Source organism: Bos grunniens, chromosome 22 (assembly GCF_055505025.1).
Source record: "Bos grunniens cultivar Pamir isolate PY7600 chromosome 22, Bosgru_T2T1.0, whole genome shotgun sequence".
NCBI lineage: Eukaryota > Metazoa > Chordata > Mammalia > Artiodactyla > Bovidae > Bos > Bos grunniens.
This window is the reverse complement of record NC_141186.1, coordinates 32,201,325-32,222,569: the sequence shown is the minus strand read 5'-3', so window position 1 is coordinate 32,222,569 and position 21,245 is coordinate 32,201,325. Positions and strand designations below refer to the sequence as shown.

General features: G+C 42.7%; 1 protein-coding gene and 2 long non-coding RNA genes across 15 annotated transcripts in view; 2 read left to right on the top strand and 1 right to left on the bottom strand.

Annotated features, from left to right (window-relative positions):
• The first annotated feature begins 1,891 nt into the window (after window positions 1–1,891).
• LOC147348259 (uncharacterized) lies at window positions 1,892–4,699 on the top strand. Its single transcript, XR_015151300.1, has 3 exons — window positions 1,892–2,068; window positions 2,343–2,386; window positions 2,612–4,699. It is a non-coding gene; the product is annotated as an uncharacterized LOC147348259 (long non-coding RNA).
• A 4,573-nt stretch (window positions 4,700–9,272) lies between these two features.
• On the bottom strand, window positions 9,273–16,270 carry LOC147348258 (uncharacterized). The gene is made up of 2 exons (XR_015151298.1): window positions 15,739–16,270; window positions 9,273–10,482 (listed from the first exon to the last, which is right to left on the bottom strand). It is a non-coding gene; the product is annotated as an uncharacterized LOC147348258 (long non-coding RNA).
• Window positions 16,265–21,245, top strand: part of MITF (melanocyte inducing transcription factor) — a 229,092-nt gene continuing 224,111 nt past the window's right edge. For 9 of the 13 annotated variants that reach the window (XM_086366855.1, XM_086366838.1, XM_086366836.1 and 6 more), the window contains exon 1: window positions 16,265–16,506. In XM_086366855.1, coding sequence (XP_086222981.1) covers window positions 16,403–16,506 — 104 coding nt within the window. In that variant the 5' untranslated portion in view covers window positions 16,265–16,402. Of the gene's footprint in view, window positions 17,028–21,245 lie in introns of all 13 variants that reach the window. The other 4 variants (XM_086366849.1, XM_086366842.1, XM_086366851.1 and 1 more) reach the window with 3 other exon arrangements.

Below are 21,245 nucleotides of genomic sequence, written 5' to 3'. Positions count from 1 at the left end.
AGCATACAAGATGATTTTTGCTGTTGCTGTTGTCAGTCGCTAAGTCATGTCTGACTCTATTCCACCCCATGGACTGTAGCCTCCAGGCTCCTCTGTCCATGGAGTTTCTCAGGCAAAAATACTGGGATGGGTTGCCATTTCCCCCTCCAGGAGATCTTCCTGACCCAGGGATTGAAGCCAGGTTTCCTGCATTGCAGGCAGCTTCTTTACCACTGAGACACCAGGGAAGCCCCACCCAAAATGATGTTGGACCTTAATTCTTCTCTAGAGTGTGAGCTAGACTTGGTGCCTCTTTCGAAGAAAAAAATATGGAAAGGGAAAAAGAGTAACAATACAGTGAAGAAATATAGTAGACATCAGCTTAGCCAAGCAATCACGGTTGACATTACTAACCATCAATCATATTGATGTCGTATACTCCTGATGTGGTGTGATGAGAAGCTTATCTCACCTTGTCATATTCTTCCCCCAAATCCATAATCCCAGACTAGTTCTGAGAAGACAGCAGACAATGTACAAGATACATTGTACAAGGACATTGTACAAGATACCTGACTAATACTTTTCAAGTTATAAGGTCTTAAAAAAAAAAAAAGAAGAAGAAGAAAAGGACTGAGAAGCTGTACACATTTTAGGAGATTAAGGAGATTTGATGAGTAAATGCATTGTAATATCCTGAATTAGATCCTGGAACAGAAAAATAACATTAGTAGGAAAACTGGGAATATTTGAATGAAGCCTGTGATTTAATTAATTGTATTATATGAATGTTAATTTCTTAATTTTGACAAATGTACCACGGCTTTTTTAACATAAGAGGAAGCTGAGTGGATGCAATACTGAAACTCTAGGTACTATGCAAAAATTAAAAAAAAAAAGTTACCTAAAAAAGTTCTCCAAAACCAACCAACCAAACAAAAAATGTGCAAAGTGACAAGCCCTGGGTGATAGCAGACATTTTAGGAAGGAGATCTAGATTAGGCTTACATGTGGGTAGATGGAATAGTCTGAGAAGGCCGCTTAAAGGCGAAAAAAAAGGGGCTGGTTGCCTTCAAAAGAGAGTGAAAAATATAGCTGTAGCATCATGAAACAGTCAGACAACTTCTAATAGAATTGTACAAGCTCAGCAGAATGGGGTGGGTGTGGTTGTAGTGCATGAGGTGAGAGAGAGAATGGCATAAGCAATGCTAGAGAAATAGCCCTGGACTCTTTGGTTAGCACTGACATAGCATTGACTTTCTGTAGGAAACTATAATAGTAATCTTGGACTTCAACAACAAAATACCATAGACTGGGTGGTTTAAACAAAAGAAATTTATTTCTTATGGTTCTGGAGATTGGCAAGTCTCAGATCAGGGTGTCAGCATGGTTGGGTTCTGATGAGATTCCTTTCCTGGCTTACAGAAAGCCGCCTTCTTGTCCTCACATAGTCAACAGAGGTGAAGACAGGGCTGTCTTCTCAGAAGGGCACAAATCCCAGCAGGAGGCCCCCACCCTCACAGCCTCATCTGAACCTAGTTACCTCCCAAAGGCAGGGCGTCAACGTAGGAATTTGAGGGGGGCGGGGATGGACACAACATTCTGTCTATAACAGAGATCTCTTATGCTCCATATCCATCATGGGTTGGAGTTGAGGGGAGGCTGTGTTCCTGTCAGCCTCACTTGGGGACCCAGGCCATAAGGAGCGGCTGCCATCAGTGATTGCTGTAGATAAGGGAAGAGCATGTGATAAATCACTCACCATTAAAGGCTTCTGCCCTTGGGGGAATCTCCGTAGCAGGAACCCATGGGTTGATCTTGTATGGTACTGTTATTGGATGACTCAGCTCCAATTCTCCTCCCTCCTGGGGTTTCTGTAGGAGATTCAGCTTTCTAGGTGAGAGAAGCTTTTTGGTCTAGCTTGGGTCAGCAGTTCACTTCCTTTGACCAGAGGGAGCTGGGTACTGTGACATGACTTGCTTTCATTCACATTTCTTTGGGCAAAGCAAGACACATGGCTCAGTCTAACTTCAAGGGTGTGGAAAGTTCAGTCTTACCCCGTGCCTGGAAGGAAGAAAATGGAATATAGGTGAGTAATCCTGAGGATCACCAAGGAGTCCATGGCGGAGTGCCCGAGGGAATGTCACTGCCTTCTAATCCTCTTCTGTTTCCTCCTTTTTTTACTTTCTTCCTTCTCATCTTTCTTATCCTTATGTCTTTTTCATCCTTTTTTCTTTTTCCTTATTCCCTTTCCTGAATTTAAGCAATTATTTTCTAATCACAAAGTGATATATTTAAGCTGCAAAGATTCAAATAACACTGAAACATTTTTTAAAAAATGCTTTTTTCTTTTCTTCTCCCAGAGATGACCACTCTTAACAGTTAGAATGGGGGAACCTAATTCCAGGTAATTTTTTTTTACACAATGCAATTATAAATATTACAGTACATTTTCAGATGACAAAGATAAGATCACACAGTACATAACATTTTGCAAAGTGTGTTTTTTAATTTAATAGTATATCTTGGACACTTCTCCTTGTGTTTAAGTTGAGAAACAAAAACAATGACTACACAACAGTAACAGCATTCATTTTATTGACTAACTAAGTTGTCCACCCCTCTGTTTTAGGGATGGGGTTCTCACCGTGAAACAAGATCCTGTTTCTGTTCTTAAGACTTTTATATTCTATTGAGGACAGATCTGTGCCTGGTCCTGCCTCTGTCATCAGTAGCTGTGCGACCTTAGCAGGTATCTTGGCATTATTGGGCCTGTGTCTGTGTTTTAAACAGCAAAAAAAAAAAAAAAAATCAAAGGGTGGGCCATGGGCCAAGTATTATCACTATATCCATGGGTCTAATTCTAACTGTATTAGGACTTGTGTTTTCATTGTTGCAAACAATAGACACTGACTCTCACTAACTAAAGCAAAAAGAAGGAGTTAACTGGAAGAATATTGTTGAGACTTGGAGACCAGAAGGAAGAGTTGAATAATCATATCTGGGGAAGGGCAGGAACCTGGGGTTCTTGGGGGAATCTCTGTAGCAGGAACCCATGGGTTGATTTTATAGGGTATTGTTATTAGATGACTCAGCTCCAGTTGTCCTCCTTCCTGGGATTTCTGTAGGAGATTCAGCTTTCTGGATGAGAGAAGTTTTTTGGTCTAGCTTACAGCAGTTCACTCCTTTGACCAGAGTGAGCTGGGTACTGTTGACTGACAGATGTACCAATACCACCTGTGATGGAGGTGGGGCAGTTCCCCAAAGGGAAAGGGAGGTGCTCTTAGGAGAAGAAGGTAAAAAGGAAGGAAGGCTGACTCAGTCAAAAAACGGATGTAATTTCAAAAAACTGCACTAATTTCTTTCTTTTCCCCCATCCTGTGCCTATCTTTTTTTCCATTTCTTTTTTTTTAAAGTATAGTTGGTTTCCAATGTTGTATTAGATTCAGGTGTACATAAAGGGATTCACATTCTTTTCCTTTATAGGCTATGATAAGATATCGAGTATAGTTCCTGTTGATTATCTATTTTATATACAGCAGTGTATGTATGTTAATCTCAGACTCTTAGTTTATCCCCCATCCCTTTCTACTTTGGTAACCATAAGTTTGTTTTATCTGTCTGTGAGTCTGTTTCGGTTTTGGAAACGAGTTCATTTGTGTTACTTTTTAAGATTCCACATATAAGCAATATCATATGCTATTTGCCTTTCTTTTTCTGACTCACTTCACTTAGTAAGTTTGATCATCTCTGGGTCCATCCATGTTGCTACAAATGGCATTATTTCATTCTTTTCTTAATGGCTGAACTGTTCCTATCTTTTCCTCTCTTCTTTTATGTTTTGAGTTTTCTGCTTTTCTTCTGCTGATCACTGTCTTAGGTTTGGCAGTCAGTGACAGGCTTTGTATAATTGAGCTTGTTGGGATTCAGTGTCTAGGGGTTTCTAATCTCTACTTTGATGACTCTAAGAAAATTGTATTCTGTATTGATGTTTGAACTGGAGCACATTCAACTGTTTTTCAACACAAGGAGTCTCAATAATATTGCAGTACTCCATGCCTTTCATGTTTTCCTGAATATCAGAATTGAAAACTCCTAGATTTACTTATAGCACTGTTTATAACAGTGCAAACTGGATACAAACAAAATGATCAAGAAGGAATTGTTTATATAGTCATGACGTCTCTTGTGCATCTATAACATAGGGTCACTCAACTATGTTTTTTCCCTCTCTAATTATTGTTTAATCCTTGGAGAATCTGAGAATTGCTGGCTCCCTTTCTAGAAAAACGTGTGTACATTGTGTATATAATTTCTCATAAATGCTTTGGGTATTTTGTAAACCCAGTAAAAATTTACCTCTAAATCCAAGAATTGTTATGAACAACCACTTGATATATTCTTGATGTAATAGAATACTGTTTAGGTTTAATCATTATTATGAGTTTATTTTTAATGTAAAATGCTGTTCAAAATATACTGAAAAGAAATTAGCTACAAAAGAAGAGGCCAGCATATATGTGTGTGTGTGTGTATAGTAACATTTGGGCAAAAGTTTGGACCGCTGTCCAGGCAAATGATAAGTGTATTTCCCTCTGGTAGATCACTACAGATAATTTTTTAAAGTGATTATTGTAGTCTCCTTCTTGTCTTCAAAAGTGAAAATATATTACTCATGAAGTTGTTAAAAAGGGACTGTGATAAAGGAAATATATACTTTAATCACTTATGGCTCATCTTTTTCATGCTGTCTGGTTTTCATGGCTCTTTGATTAATGGTAGAAATAATTGGGAGGCGTGGGTAAAAGAAGGTCCTATGTCAAGCACTAAAGATAGTCCAAAATGTGTGATTTTGAAAGTGAATTTTTTTATAATTCCTTCTTCAGCCCCAATAATAGCTGTTAGTGGTTTAATTTATGTACACCATTACACACACAGTTTGTTTCTTAAATGAAAATAGAATTGACATATATTGTTTGCAATGTGATTTTTTTTCATGTAAAATTTATGTTGGACCTCTTTCTATGTCTGCTCATAGTGCTCAGTCTGAATTATTCTTAACACTTGCCTAGAATTCAGCTGTAAGAATCATCATAATTTATCTACCGCCCCTTTGCCATAGACCTGGTTTTTCAAAATAATGAAAATCATCTCAGTGAAAATTCACGTGTACACATCTTCGCAGCTTTGTGAGAGTGTTTCTGTAATGTAGATTCCTGGCCATGGAATTTTTGTTCTTAGCTTCCCCCCAGGTAACAGGTTTGCAGTCTCCATTGCGTAGGCTGTGTGTCCTCCCGAAACAGTGGCAGAGTACAAGGGGCTGAGCCATACCAGGTGGCTGGGGGTGGAGGTACTCAGTATTCCTGCTTGATCAACAGCCCAACTATTAAGAAAACATGACTTTCTGAGTCTGCAGCAGGTTGAAAGTGTGTTTGCTTTACTTTAATTGTCAGAGGAAAGTATATTACAGGCGGGTGCATGCGTGCACACTGTCCTTTCCTCTAGACTCGGTTTGAGAGGCAGAGGAGTCTAGAGTCTATGTCAGATGATATGAAGGACAAGAAAGGTTGTCACTCAGAATGACTATGTTTATAGTGAAAAGAGATAAGGATCATTCCAAAAACTTCTTGTTTTGAGTTATTCAAGGTATTTGGATTAGTAATGGTAAATTTGGCCTCAAAGGTGGCAAATACTATTTTATCCTCCCTTCCCCTAACTGCAGAGTTTTTTGTTTGTTTGTTTGTTTGTTTAGTCACCAAGTAGTATTTGACTCTTTTGCAACCCCATGGACTATAGCCTGCCAGGCTCCTCTATCTGTGGAATTCTCCAAGCAAGAATAGTGGTGTGGGTTGCCATTTCCTTCTCCAGGGGATCTTCCCTGGCTCAGGGATTGAACTCGCAACTCTTGCTGCATCTCCTGCATTTCAGGTAAATTGTTTACCATTGAGCCACCAGGGAGGCCCATGAACTATCTCCAAATAAAAAATTATCACTTCTCAAGCCCTACAGAACCTTTCCTACCACAACAAAAAATGTTTACAAAAACCAAACTAAAATGTATCCATACAATAAGCCGCTATACAGTTATAAAGTTACACACAGTACCATATAAATGAATCTCTAAAAAATGTTGAGTGGAAGAATCAAGATACAAAAGAATTCACGTTGTATAATTTCTGATTATTTATCTATCTATTTACCTATTATTTATTTATCTGTAACAAATTACTGCAAAACCTCTTGCTTTAATACAACAGATATTATTATTGCTCATGGTTTTGTGGGTCAGAGCTGTAGGAGTGGCTTGGAGCATTCCTGGCTCAGGGTTGCTCGTGAAGTTGTGGCCAATGCCCTTTCGGTCTACAGTCTTCTTCAGGCTTGGCTTGGGCTAGGGATCCACTTCTAATGTGGCTCAGTCACAGGTCTGGCTAGTTGGTGCTGGCTCTTGGTGGGAGACTTCAGTTCCTGTGTACATGGGCCTCTTGTACTTTCCTCATGGTCCTCACAGTTTCAACAGTCTGAAAGACCTAGATACAAGTTGAACTTAATTTTTTTGATAGCCCCAGAGATGAATCACATAACAAGCCCTGATTCAGTGTAGGAAGAGATCACCAGGGGACCAGAATCACTGGAGGGCCATCTTGGAAGCTGACTAGCCTAATTTCATATATCTAAAGCCCCCAAATAGGCAAGAATAAACTATGTGGCTTAGGGTGGCATATTTAGGTGTTAAAACTGTAGAAGAAAAGAAGGAATGATTACTATAAAAGTGATTACCTCTCTGAGGGTAGAAGTTATAAATGGACAATGATCATTATTTGTAAAAGGATACATTTATGGTTTATGTACAAAAGTACAGTAATTTATTTCATAATTGCAAGAAGAGATCTTAAAACAGAAACAGAAAGTGTTCTGTTCTATTTTGTGCCTTAAACAGACATCAGTGGATTCCTAATAATATAAAGTTAGCCAAGAGTTCTTATGAGTTCCAGACAATATAAAGCAAAGAGTATTATACTGATGCTTATTTAATTCTCACTACAGTGTCAGACTTTACTTTTTTGGGCTCCGAAATCACTGCAGATGGTGACTGCAGCCATGAAATTAAAAGATGCTTACTCCTTGGAAGGAAAGTTATGACCAACCTAGATAGCATATTGAAAAGCAGAGATATTACTTTGCCAACAAAGGTCTGTCCAGTCAAGGCTATGGTTTTTCCAGTGGTCATGTATGGATGTGACAGTTGGACTGTGAAGAAAGCTGAGCCCCGAAGAATTGATGCTTTTGAACTGTGGTGTTGAAGAAGACTCTTGAGAGTCCCTTGGACAGCAAGGAGATCCAACCAGTCCATCCTAAAGGAGATCAGTCCTGGGTGTTCATTGGAAGGATTGATGCTAAAGCTGAAACTCCAATACTTTGGCCACCTCATGGGAAGAGTTGACTCATTGGAAAAGACCCTGATGGTGGGAGGGATTGGGGGCAGGAGGAGAAGGGGACAACAGAGGATGAGATGGCTGGATGGCATCACCAACTCGATGGACATGAGTTTGAGTGAACTCTGGGAGTTGGTGATGGACAGGGAGGCCTGGTGTGCTGTGATTCATGGGGTCACAGAGTCGGACACGACTGAGTGACTGAACTGAACTGAACACCAATTTTGTACTATCACCTCATTTTTACATAAAACAAAATTGAGAATTAGGGTACTTTAGGTATCTTACTTAAGGTCACACGGCTGGTTACTGGTGGAGCCAGAGATCATAGCCAGCCAGTGGCCCTTCTGATGCAGAAAAGGAAGTCAGAGTATTTGTTGTTGTTCCATCACTAAGTCCTTTCTGACTCTTTGCAACCCCATGGACTGCAGCACGCCAGGCTTCCCTGTCCTTCACTATCTCCTGGAATTCACTCAAACTCATATCCTTTGAGTCAGTGATGCCATCCAAACATCTCATCCTCTGTCGCCCTCTTCTCCTCTTGCCCTAATTCTTTCCCAACATCAGAATCTTTTGCAGTCAGTCAGCTCTTTGCATCAGGTGGCCAAATTATTGGAGCTTCAGCATCAGTCCTTCCAATGAATATTCAGGATTGATTCTGTTTAGGATTGACTGGTTTGATCTCTTTGCAGTCCAAGGGACTCTCAAGAGTCTTCCCCAGCACCACAACTCAACTTGAAAGAGTCCTTTCTTCTGCCCTCAGCCTTCTTTATGGTCCAACTCTCATATCCATACATGACTACTGGAAAAACCATAGCTTTGACTATATGGACCTTTGTTGGCAAAGTGATGTCTCTGCTTTGTAATATGCTGTCCAGGTTTGCCATAGCTTTTCTTCCAAGGAGCAAACATCTTCTACTTTTGTGGCTACAGTCACTGTTTAGTATACATTTAAACCTGTTTTTGTCTAAGTTGAACAAACTTTGGAAACCTTTTGTGAATCAGTCAACCAACCAGTCTTTCTCAGTATATGAGTGGCACAGAGTAAGTACTACAAAGATATTTTTAAAATGAATAAAGAAATAAAGATTTAGTTATTTTATTTACTTTAGAAAAGTCTTGTATGGAGTATGTCATATGCTAACCACTGGTCTATGTGTTTTACAAGTATTAATCCCTATGGAATTCATATTAATTCCTTTCCTCATCGCTAAGAAATAAGTCCCTAGGGACCTCTTCTTCTTCATTTGCTCCTAGGCTGGAAGTTTTTTGTTCCCCGCCCGCCCCGCCCCCCCCCCCCCCCCCCCAGCTACTTGACCTTTGATCCCCAGGGCTTGATATTTTAGCACACTACTTTTGACGCATCAGTTCAGCAACAGCACACTGAGTCCTTACTCCTTACTGAGTTCTTGGAGGAAATAAAGATGAATATATTTTCATCTGCAACCTGACAAATGAGTCCTTGTCTTTTAAAACTCCGTGACAATGTTTTGTGTTTACTTGGTTGGGAACATCGGATCCCTTGAGGTTTACCCTAGAAACCTTCACAACAGGAAATGTGCATGTATCTTGGCTTATTTCGATTTTTGATTTTAGTTCCTTTAATGAGTGCTAAATATGATTCGTTCAGTTATTTTCCAGCAGATTTTTCCAAATCTCCCATGAGCAAGTCTAAACGTGTTTGCTTGTTGCTCTAATGAAGAAATCTACACTTCCTTATCAACTGTGCCACTGGGATACAGGCTAAATTCTGCTTTGATAAATCAATTCAGACTAAGAGCATTAGTGCTGGAGAAGAAATTAGTTATTTTGTTCCATCAATATTTGCCTAAGCACAAATGGACACTGTGGAAAACCTACTAAAAATTCTATTTTTATTTGCAATATCCTTGCTATCATTACAAAAAGGAACAATGTATGTTTGTTAGAAAACATATTTTCTTTCACACGATGGCTAATCCATTCATTTATTCAATCAGATCAGATCAGATCAGTCGCTCAGTCGTGTCCGACTCTTTGCGACCCCATGAATCACAGCACACCAGGCCTCCCTGTCCATCACCATCTCCCGGAGTTCACTCAGACTCACATCCATCGAGTCAGTGACGCCATCCAGCCATCTCATCCTCTGTTGTCCCCTTTTCCTCCTGCCCCCAATCCCTCCCAGCATCAGAGTCTCTTCCAATGAGTCAACTCTTCCCATGAGGTGGCCAAAGTATTGGAGTTTCAGCTTTAGCATCAATTCTTCCAAAGAACACTCAAGGCTGATCTCCTTCAGAATGGACTGGTTTGGATCTCCTTGCAGTCGAAGGGACTCTCAAGAGTCTTCTCCAACACCATAGTTCAAAAGCATCAATTCTTCGGCACTCAGGTTTCTTCACAGTCCAACTCTCGCATCCATACATGACCACTGGAAAAACCATAGCCTTGACTGGACAGACCTTTGTTGGCAAAGTAATATCTCTGCTTTTCCATATACTGTCTAGGTTGGTCATAACTTTTCTTCCAAGGAGTAAGCGTTAGACAGTTTTTAAACTGTTAGACAGTTTTTAAAGAGTTAGTTTTAAACATTGTGGGCATGGACCCAGTGTTCTGGGAGCTCATCGTCTGGGCAGGGAGAGGAGTACACTGGGGGTGTGTGTGGTGGTGGGTGGTGGTGGTGGTAGTAGAGGAAGGAGGAGTTTTAGGGTGGTGGGAGCTGTGTACAGAAGTTAAGCAGATGACTACAGGACTGGGTAGCAGATAGCATATCTCGGAAACTTAGGGACGGGACCCGTAAACCAATCTGGGAACTTAGTGAAGGTTGGTGGGATAGAGCAAGGCTTCCTGGAGAAGGTAACATTTAAGCTGAGTCTTGAAGGAGCGTCTTGGGCAAAAGGGGAGAGAAAGGTGCTCCAGACAGAAATAGCCTGGCATATTCCAGGAACTTCAGCAGTTTGGGGTCACTGGAGTTACTTAATATGGAAGTCAGGGAGTGATCTTGGAGGAGGTCCAGAAGTGATAGGAGGAGCCAGGACATAGACACCAGTTATCCAGTTCAAAGAGCCAGGTTGTTATTCAGTGGGGAATCCTAAAAGTTTAAAATAAGGAAAAGACAAGATGAGATTTGTATTTTAAAAAGATTCCTCTTGGAAAAATTTCAAAAGCACACCTGCTTTTTTGCCCAGCAGTTTAATTTCTAGGCAATTATTGTGGATGGGAGCAAAGATTTAGTTACTTGGATAGGAGTGAAATTACCTAAAATAGTGAAAACTTGAAAATAATCTAAAAGTCCAGCAATACAGAAATTAGAAAAATAAAGTCTTGCAAATTTACTGAATGGAAAGTGTATTTTAAAAACATTAAAATGATGTTGTGGGCAAGGAAAGCTACTCATATTACATGAAAGGGAAAAGTATGTGATGAAATGGTGTATTCAGTATGATATTCTTCTGAATATGTTTTGAAATTAAATATGTAATAATAACATGGTTGTGGTTGTTTAATCACTAAGTTGTGTCCAACTCTTGCGACTCCTTGGACTGTAGGGGCTTTGGGGCTCATGAGCTACAAAAGGCATCTCTTTTTTAAAAAATAATTAAACGATTTTTTTTTCTAATTTAAACCATTGAAATACAGTTGATTTATAGAGTATTAGTTTCAGGAGTACAGAATAATGATTAAAAATTTTTAGAGATTATACTCCATTTAAAGTTGTTACAAAATATTGCATTTATTCCCTATAAAAGGCACTTCTTTGCTTTGAATCTCTCTCCTGGACTAAACTTTACTTAGTTGCCTCTGAATTCTCTTCCCTGTTAGACCTTGACTTTTGGACTTCCACTAGCATTGACCAGTTTTAGCAAGAATCCAGTCAAGTCAGTTTAACCAGCAGCCCCCACTGCGATATCTGATCACCTTCTTCATCCCTAGCATCCCCCAGGAAATATCTGATTACCTAGCCTGCCTTCAGCAAGAATCCTGCTAGGTCAGTTTAAGCAAAGAATTATACTACCTTTTTAGTAATTTACTACCCACTGACCACCTTCCATACCCCAGTACACATTCTGTTTCTTGGATATAAATCTCCAACTTTTTCTTGTGTTTGAAGTTGAGCCCAATGTGTTTCCTCTACTGCAAAACCTCACCCATTGCTGTTGTTCCTACACCTATGGCAGTAGTCCCCCTGAATCACGTTGGGCTTTTTTGTTCTTTAATAAGTGCCAGAATAATTTTTCTTTAGAAGTTCTTAACAATGTAAAAGTGAGAGTGGCTCAGTCAGGTCCGACTCTCCGTGACCCGATGGACTACACAGTCCATGGAATTCTCCAGGCCAGGATACTAGAATACTGCAGCGGGTAGTTGTTCCCTTCTCCATGGGAACAAACCCAGGGACTGAAGCCAGGTCTCCCATATTGCAGGGGGATTCTTTACCACCTGAGCCACCAGGGAAGCCTCTCTTCAAACTCATCGCTCAGCTCTTAACCCTGGTGGCTCTTCAACTGCTGCACGCCAATCAGCTATTCTTGAGACTCATTAGATTTCCTTTCCTAAACTCATTTAAATCGCCCTTCATACCTCAGCCAGCCTTTTCCTAATCCATTTATGTTGCAATTTATATTCAGACCTAAGCTTCACAAATTTTGCATTGGATTTTTTATTAATCATCTTCTTTGCTTTGTTCAAATCAGAACTCAGATAAAGCCTGCAAAATGTGTTTGAGTGATATGTCTCTTCTTTTTTCCAAAATCATTTTAAAAATTAGATTTAATTCATGTATCTAATATGTCTTTTAAATATTTAAAAATCTATAGCAGGTCCTCCTTCCCCTTAATTTCATGCTGTTTGTTTTTTTGAAGATTTCTCAATGTCTTGTAGATTTCTCAATTTCTGAATCTTTGTGGTATTATTAACATATTTCTCTCTTTTTTTCCCCCTGGAAATTGGTGGTAGTTTTCATAGTTCATACATAGGTTTCTTTCTCTTACTCTTTCCCTTCCTTTTTTTCTTTCTCTTCCTTCCTTCTTCTCTCTCTCTCGCCTCCTTTTCTTTTCTCCTTCTTTCCTTCCTCCCCCTTCTTTCTTTTGTAGCTTAGTTACTTCTCCTCCAAGAATCATCTCTCTTTTTTGCTTTCAGTGGTTGCTTCTTTTTCAGACACTTGTAGGATTTACCTATCACTTTATTTATCCATGAAATCATTTTCATTCCTATTCCTAAAAAGTCAGGGACCCTATCCTGAGTACAGGGGATACAGGTGGCTCATTACTGCTGTTTCCCCCATAACCAGCACATAATGTGGCTGGCTCCACAAATAGTTGTTGGGATAAATGAATATAAAGTATAAATCACACACCACTTATCTGCTCCCTAACATTTGCCACCTTGGGTGTGGCTTCTCATTGTGCTACAAGCCCTGACTCAGCTCCTGAACTTTGAGCCTCTTGAGGGCAGGAAGTCAGATACATTCTTGTAGTCTGGGTACCTAACAGAATACCATGTTCATAACCAGTGCATTTTTACTTTGAACATTTTTAACAGTTACAGCAAAAAGAAAGAAAAAATTTGGTTCATGTATCTTGAGAGTCCAAGGATATCTGACTTCAGATGTGGTTGGAATGGGGAGCTGAAACGATGTTACTGTTATTTTCTGTTTCTCAGTTTTGCTTGTTTCTGCTTCTTTTTGTTGATCTTGTCTCATTTTCTCTCATTTTTTATCAGCTTCACTGCTGATCAAAAATGGCCATTACTTTGTGGCCATAAGTAATAAGCTACCTATAGATTTCCTTCCCTCCAGCACTGTGCTTCCAAGAATCAGACAGTCTTCCCAAGATGCCCCAGAAGAAGAGTCTCAAGGAGGACTTCTAGTCACGGTAGGACACTGTGTCCATCCCTCAAGGAATCACCATGGCTAGGAAAATGGCCCCCCTGATGGGTCAGGAACAGTCTCATAGCTACTCCTACAGGGTGGCAGATGGTACTGTCATCAATAACCCAACCATAGGCGATGAAAAGAGTCATCTTCCTGGACTGAGTAGGATGAGATCAGAAGAAAAAGTGAAGGAGAAAAAAATAGAAGCTATCTGTGTGTATCTCAGGGCAAGCTTACTTAGTTGGAGCTAAGTTCAGGTGTCTTAGCTTTCCTGACAGTTTATTCCCTTTTGGGTTTGATCCCTTAGGTCTAGCAGGTCACTGTGGGATATAATGACAAAATGGACTATTTCATTATAATTCAAAAAGACCCTTGCTCCTTGGAAGAAAAGCTACGATCAACCTAGACAGCAAATTAAAAAGTAGAGACATTACTTTGCCAACAAAGGTCCATCTAGTCAAAACTATGGTTTTCTAGTAGTCATGTATGGATGTGAGAGTTGGACCATAAAGAAAGCTGAGCGCCGAAGAATTGATGCTTTTGAACTGTAGTGTTGGAGAAGACTCTTGAGAGTCCCTTGGACTGCAAGGAGATCCAACCAATCTATCCTAAAGGAAATCAGTCCTGAATATTCATTGGAAGAACTGATGCTGAAGCTGAAACTCCAGTACTTTGGCCACCTGATGCGAAGAACTGACTCACTAGAAAAGACCCTGATGCTGGGAAAGATTGAAGGTGGGAGGAGAAGGGGATGACAGAGGATGAGATGGTTGGATGGCATCACTGACTCAATGGACATGAGCTTGAGTAAGCTCTGGGAATTGGTGATGGACAGGGAAGACTGGCGTGCTGCAGTCCATGGGGTTGCAAAGAGTTGGATGTGACTGAGTGATTGAACTGAGCTGAACTGAACCCGAAGTCCTTGATAGCCTTTGAAGGTCAGTGGACTAAAATCAGGCACAAGAATCTTGTTTTCATCCACATTTTCTGTGGAGCAGGTCAGTGGCTTTCCTCATATTAAAAGGTTTCCAGTGAACCAAAAGATTAAGAAGATTCCAGTGTTTCTCAATACAGGTATGGATGATATTTAGATAAGAAAGTTTGTCATTGTGCAAGAGATAAAGAGTCTCTAGCCCATACCTCTTAAAGTCCTGTAGCACCCCTATGTTATGATATTCATCCCCTTCTAGTAGTAGTAATGTTAGTTGCTCGGTCATGTTCAATGCTTTGAGACCCCACGGACTGCAGCTCGCCAGGCTCCTCTGTCCATGGGATTTTCCAGGAAAGAATTCTGAAGCTATTCCCTTCTCCAGAGGATCTTCTCAACCCAGGGATCAAACCTGGGTCTCCTGCATTACAGGCAGATTCTTTACCATTTGAGCTACAGGGAAGTCCATATTCCAGTCACCTATAGTTGAGAAACAAGATGAGACCACAAGTATAGTCTCAGTGTTTCTTGCATGTTTTACATTTCCTCTTCTTTCTGGCAGAGAATAACTTTTTTTTTTTTTTTTAACTTTTAATGTCTAATTTCTACTAGTATCTATCATGGAATCTGGGATCCTATTTCATGAGCACAAAAAGCCTATTTTCCACGGTAGTGTTCAGGTTCTGTAATATTTTCCTGGTATGGACCTAATGTGATGTTTTATCCAAGGCGAAATAGCAAACAACCAGCTCCTGGGAGGTACCGGTCATTAGTCTAGCCTCCTTAGAATTTTCTCGCAGGATGATCATTTATTACTTTTGAAAGGACAAACTCACAAATGAAGTGTTAGTCTAAGAAATATCTTCAAGATCTGGCAAATAAAACAATGACCATTGAGCAGCATTTTTATAGATTACAGATCATTCTGTTGCATTTGACCTCGAAACATCTTCAAAAAACAGATTTTACAATCTCCTTTTTTATAGATGAAGAAATTAAGGCTTCTAGGAATCAAGTGACAAGCTCACGATTACACAGCACTTTAGAGAAGGACTCGGGATTTCAACTGTGGGTTTTAGAACTTTAAAAGCCACCCTCTAACTCTCTACTTCCTCCCTGATACCTCCAAACACTTTTAAAAGAAAGAAAAATACCCTACTGGAACTAATCAGAGGGAAAGACTGGAAGTTCAAATGAGCCATAACAGTGTCTGTTAATCTGTTACCTAACTGAGTGCTGGGAAGCTGTGGTGGGGGTGGGGGGAGTTGACACTTGTACATTTTATGTGCCCCACAGCTTCACTCCTGTAAAGTTAGGACAATTTCATTTGAAGTCCCAGACAACTGAGAAATTAAAAGCAGACAGTGACGATGCTGTTTTGTAACTTTGTGCCTTTTAAAATTAACTGCACCTTTCAAGTGCCGCTTTGGATTAGAAGTGGCTAATTGGATAAAGGAGAGAGTCATTCAGCTGGATGAAGAGTATTGTAAAAGCCCTGACTGAGTTAGTTACAGGAAAGGGACGCACAAGAACAGTACTATTTTACTTACAGAGTGAAGGAAAGTTCCTCCACGCAGTTCCAAATCGAGGACAAGTTGATTTGTCGCAGCAGCGCTGTAATACATGTAGCCTGATATAAAGTCTATTTAAGAGAGACTTGAAGGCTGAAACTTTCTAGTGCCAAAACCCTTTACTATTTTTTTTTTTTTTTAATAAGGACTTGGCGTGCCCTCGCGAATGTGTGAGCTTGGAGGAGGAGTGATGGTAGGAGAACAAAGCTGAGTCCATTCTTATTAATATTAAATGGTCAAGTCTGTACCCTTGAAGCTAGTGGAGAGAGAGAAGGGAGAGGAGCTGCTGACATTGACAATGAATCCAAACAGGAGTTGCACTAGCGGTGTCTACCACGTTGCCTCTGCCCTCGCTTAGCCTTCTGGGAATTGTAGTTTTGTGTCGAGCGGCTCCTCTGGCAAGTCGGGTATACTCGGCGCGGCTGTTGACTACAGATCCCAGACGGCGCCGGGCAGCCGCCCCTCCCGTCCCTGTTCGAGTGTAAACTCCGGCGCCGGGGCGGGCGGCCGCGCGCGGGCCAGCGGGCTGAGCTCTGCACGGCTTGGGGGCACACCGCTCGGGGGACCCAGGGCCCGCCACCTCCCCTCTGACCCCGGGCTCGGTTCTCAGTTTGGAGCAGTGCGAGGACGGGAAGCTGGAGCCATGCAGTCGGAATCGGGGATCGTGCCGGATTTCGAAGTCGGGGAGGAGTTTCATGAAGAGCCCAAAACCTATTACGAACTCAAAAGTCAACCTTTGAAGAGCAGGTGAGTGGTGACAGCTGGAGGGAGGCGCGGCCCGCACCTGGGGGACCGGTTGCCTCCCACTCTGAGGCGAGGAAAGCAGCTGGCTCGGACTCTGGGACAAGGACCCCGTGCCCTTGCCCCGGGGCAGAGGGCGAACTGACCCCCGCAGTTGGGGGTCGTGCCGGCCGGACGGGTGCACCAATGAGGGTCTCCGCCCCAGCGCATTTTGGGGGCGCGGCGGGCAGCCCCGGACAGCCCGCGAGGGCGACGCGACCCCTCAGTAGGGGATACCAGCTGCGGAGAGCGGGTGGGGGCTGGGGAGTGCCCCGACGCGGAGGAAGGGGAGAAGGAGCGCCAGGCCGGGACGCGCTGGTGAGTTTCGAGTGAACCCCTTTTCTGAAAATCCCAGCGGCCTGAGAACTTGGGGGAGGAGAGCTTACGGTGGATCGAGCGCGACGTTACAGGCAAGCAGTTAGCTCATGTGTTGTTGGCCGCTTAGGAGTCGGGCCCCTTTGGGAAAGCCGACCTCGGGCCGCCTCCAGGTGAGGTTTCCCGAGCCCCGCCCCTGACCTTCCCGGCCGCGGCACCCCTGTGCGGGAGGGGCGGGGTGCGAGGTGGGGTGGGGCGTGTCTCCTCGTCCAGGTGGAACTCCCGGGCTTTGGGGTCCCATTCAAATACAGGCCTGGAGGGGAAAAAAAAAAAAAAAAACAAACTTTGAGACGGAGATTTGGCGAGTGACCGCTGTTGGGCCGGGACACGTCTTTCATTCTCCGGGCACTTCTAAAACTGTTTGGGAGGAGAGTGAAGACACCTGCTGGTCTGGCGTCGCATCACCCCTAGTGCCCACTGCTTACGCTGCCTCCACTCCCACTTGTCCCTTGGAGCAGATTAGGTGTCTTCTTCCTCTCTGTCCTGTGGCCACTCAGGACATTTCCAGTGTTTACTAAGAGAGAGGTGGTCAGTTGAGGCGCTGAGAGTAGAGAGGGTTTAGTTCCACCCCTCAGTTGTGAGGTAGCATGAGGCTGGAACTGGAAGCTTCAGCAGTGCTTCTTCATCCGTCTCAAACCTTCCTGCCGGCCCCTCACTGTCAATAGTGTTTGGGTGAAGGGGCCTGGCTATGGGGGGAGAGGGCCCAGAAATCATGGTGAAGGAAGGACTGAATCCGGAGTGAAGGCGTGTGATCACAGCTGCTGGGGCATGGGGGATTGGTACTTGTGCAGTTAGGTTCGTTTCCTTCAGGGCTGTGTCAAACTGAATCCACTTTGGGGAAGAACTGCTAAGAGCACACCGACTGACTGGGTGGCTGAAGCAGCCTCTTGGCAGATGCTTCAGGGAGATTGGAAGGAAACCTCCTATGCAGTTAGTTGCCTAAAACCAGCCTTTAGTTGGTGGTTTCTCTTCATAATGGCTGTTTTGTGTGTGAGCCTAGATTGTGTGTGTTGGGGGTTGGGGATGTGGAGTAATAGTGTGTAAAGGGTATTGTTGGTTATGCTCATTGGGGCTTTATCTGTATTCGGCTGAAGGGACCAGTGTTTTACCGAGCAGTCTCTGCTTTTGCTTCTATAAGCAAATGCTTACATGGCCAGAATGAGGGAGGGAGAGTGTGTGTGTGTGTGTGTGTGTGTGTGTGTGTAGTCCTGAAAGACATGAATTAACCGGACTGTTTGGAACATTTTTGATGGTAGCTGATACATAACATTAAATAAATTTGAGAGAGTGAGGAAAATACCATCTGGAAAAACCCAAATGAATGCCATGAAACTCACGTTGGAGGATTTGGGGCCTGTTCTTTTTCAAGAGTCGGCAAAAAAAAAAAAAAAAAAGACTTGCAAGGGTTGAGCATCCTCAGGAGCTAGCTTGCACGTGTAAAGAAAATTTCGGGGATGTGGGAAGCGCTGGTTTCACACGCTGAAGCTGGAAACAGGTGCAGGATGGAACCGGTGCACAGAGGAAGGCTAAATGAAAAAAGTTGTAAAACTTGTCTGTGGAGCAGACACATGCTCTTTGAAATAAACCAGTGAAATAAAATCTGTGAATAAATATATGGGGTTGGCAAAATTTCCCTATAGTACAGTTTTCCACAGTTGTCTGATGTATTGTCATCGACATCTGTTGTGTGACTTTGCAAGGGCTGCATGTTCAGGGCCCCCTCCTTGTGGCTTTTTGTCTTAAGTCTTTGACTGGGACCTCCCTTCTTGTAATCTTGGTTGGAAAAAGTTGAAATCAGAAGGGGAAGATGGCTGCAACTGCCTTGTCTATCAGTTGTATTTTTTGGATTGTCTTTTGGAGTTGAAGATATGTCTAGAATCCTCCTAAAAAAGAAACTGTTAATTGCTCAGTTGTGTCCAACTCTTTGTGACCCCATAGACTGTAGCCTGCCAGGCTCCTCTGTCCCTTGGATTCTCCAGACAAGAATACTGGCGTGGATTGCCATTCCCTTCTCCAGGGGCTCTTCCCAACCCAGGGATCTAACGTGGGTCTCTTGGATTACAGCCAGATTCTTTACCGTCTGAGCCACCAGGGATGCCCCTAGAATCTGCCTACTTGTCATCAACTCCTCTGCTCCCACTTTGGTTCAGACTGCCACCTGGCCTCCCTGGCTAATTATCTCTTACCTGTTCTCCTGCCTTTATCCTTGCTGACTCTCAGTGGATTTTTCAACACAGGAGCCACAATATCTATGTTAAAACTGGTTTTCAACCTGAATGGTGGCTTGCCCCACTCGGGTCATTCAGCAATGTCTGGAGACATTTTTGGTACAATGGATGAGAGTTACTACTGGCCTCTAGTAAGTAGAGAGTGGAAATGCTGCTGAGCATTCTCCAGTGCTCAGGACAGTCTCAAATGAAGAATTATCTGTCCCCAGATTGTTACTGCTGAGGTTGAGAAACCTCATGGTAAGTGTATCACATCATGTTCTCTCTTCAGAACCCTCCCTGGTATCAGTAAAACTCGAGACCCTTAAAGTGGTCCAACGCAGACCACTTTATGGGCGGGCTCCCTGTCAGCGCTGACTGTGTGTGTCTCTTGTTGCTGCTCTCCTGGCTCCCTCTGCTATAGCCAGCCTCCTCACCATTCCCGGAACACTCCAGACCTCTCCACCTCTGGCCCTTTGTAAGCTGCACTTGCTGGAGCCAGCAAGTGCACTTTCTGTCTTTGTCCGGAGAGCAGTAGCGTTCATTCCCTCCCCAGCCGACTTCATGTCTTCCCTTAAATGTCATTCCTGCCTTGAGCATGCCCTGTGCTGTGGCTCTCCTTCTAAACTCTGTGTCCCTTGCTCTGCTCAGTTTTTCCCACAGTACTTGCATTATGACCTAGTCTATCATTTTCTAATGGGTTCCAATTATGCTATGTTTCTCTGTACTAAATTGCAGGGTCCAAGGGGACAGGAATTTCTGGGTCTTCCTGGTTTACTGTGGTGCCCCCAGAACCTAGAACAGAGTTTCATCATCAGTGCTGTTGACACTTTGGACTGGATAGGTCTTTGCTGTGGGGGCTGTCCTGGGCGTTGCAGGATGTTTAACAGCATCGCAGGCTTACCTGCTCAAGGCCATAGCATCCCTCCTCAAGTTGTGACATCCAAAAATATGTCCAGACACCACCAAATGTCCATGGGACACAGACTCACCCCTGTTGCAGATGAAAAGGCCTAGAACAATGCCTGGCACAATAGTGTTTTGTTGTTTGACTATGTGTTGTTTTCTCTCTTTGTATTTAATTCTGGATGGGCTATTTGATTCTGGTTTTTGCATTTAAGGCTGCCTTCCTTTTAAAACAGGTATCCACCGTGCTGTCTCCAAAGAGGAGTTTATATATTCTTCATTTGGATTAGGCTTAGATGTGCAAGTGTTTGATGAGGAAAGACAGTTTCATTCCTAACCCAGACCTCCTAGACTTTAGGAATGTGAAGCCAATGGATTTAGGTGATGGAACCCCACTTTGGTCACAACGACTGGAGAAGCTGTGTCCTAGAGACACACACAAGAGTAAAGGGTCTCCTGAAGAAATGTTTGCAGTTTGGTTCCTCCCCAAAGGTTTTTGAAACCTTGGTGTATTCTCCTGGAAATGAGCCGCGAATGGTGGGTGGCAGAGGAAAGGTGCCAAGTATGAGAGCGTGAACCCAGATAGCACACACGAGCACAGTCAGGTCAGGGTCAGATGTGGAACCACTGAATGGGTCCCTCTCCGGGAAGGGACTCTCTGTAGGGCTTTAGGTCCCGAAAAAGATTTTTTTTAATATGTTAGCATCTTTCAGGTTCATAGTTCTTTTGTTTCATTTACTTGGTGCTAAATTCTGTGGCTTTGTAGCTGCTAATGCCCTTTTCCTGGACAGACTTCAGAATTGATTTAATCTAATTCCAGTTTCTCCTCTTCTCAAAGTTTTAATAATGGTTTAGATAATGGTTCTTTAACTTCCCACAAATTAGAAATGGGAATGAAAGTGAGTATTAGGTTTATATTGGCAGGATGAGATAGAGCAATGGTTCCCAGATGCTGATTCAGAGAGAGGTGTGTGAAATTGTTGCAGATTTGTATTCAGATGAGAAAGAAAAGATGGTTGTGTCCAACTCATGCTCACATGCATGAATTTCCATGTAAAGCCACTGCCATTTCTTGGATTTATTCTGAGATTTTTCCTGGGCTTCCCAGATGGCACTAGTAGTAAAGAACCTGCCTGCCAAGGCAGGAGACATAAGAGATTCAATCCCAGGGTCAGGAAGATCCCCTGGAAGAGGGCTTGGCAACCCACTCTGGTATTC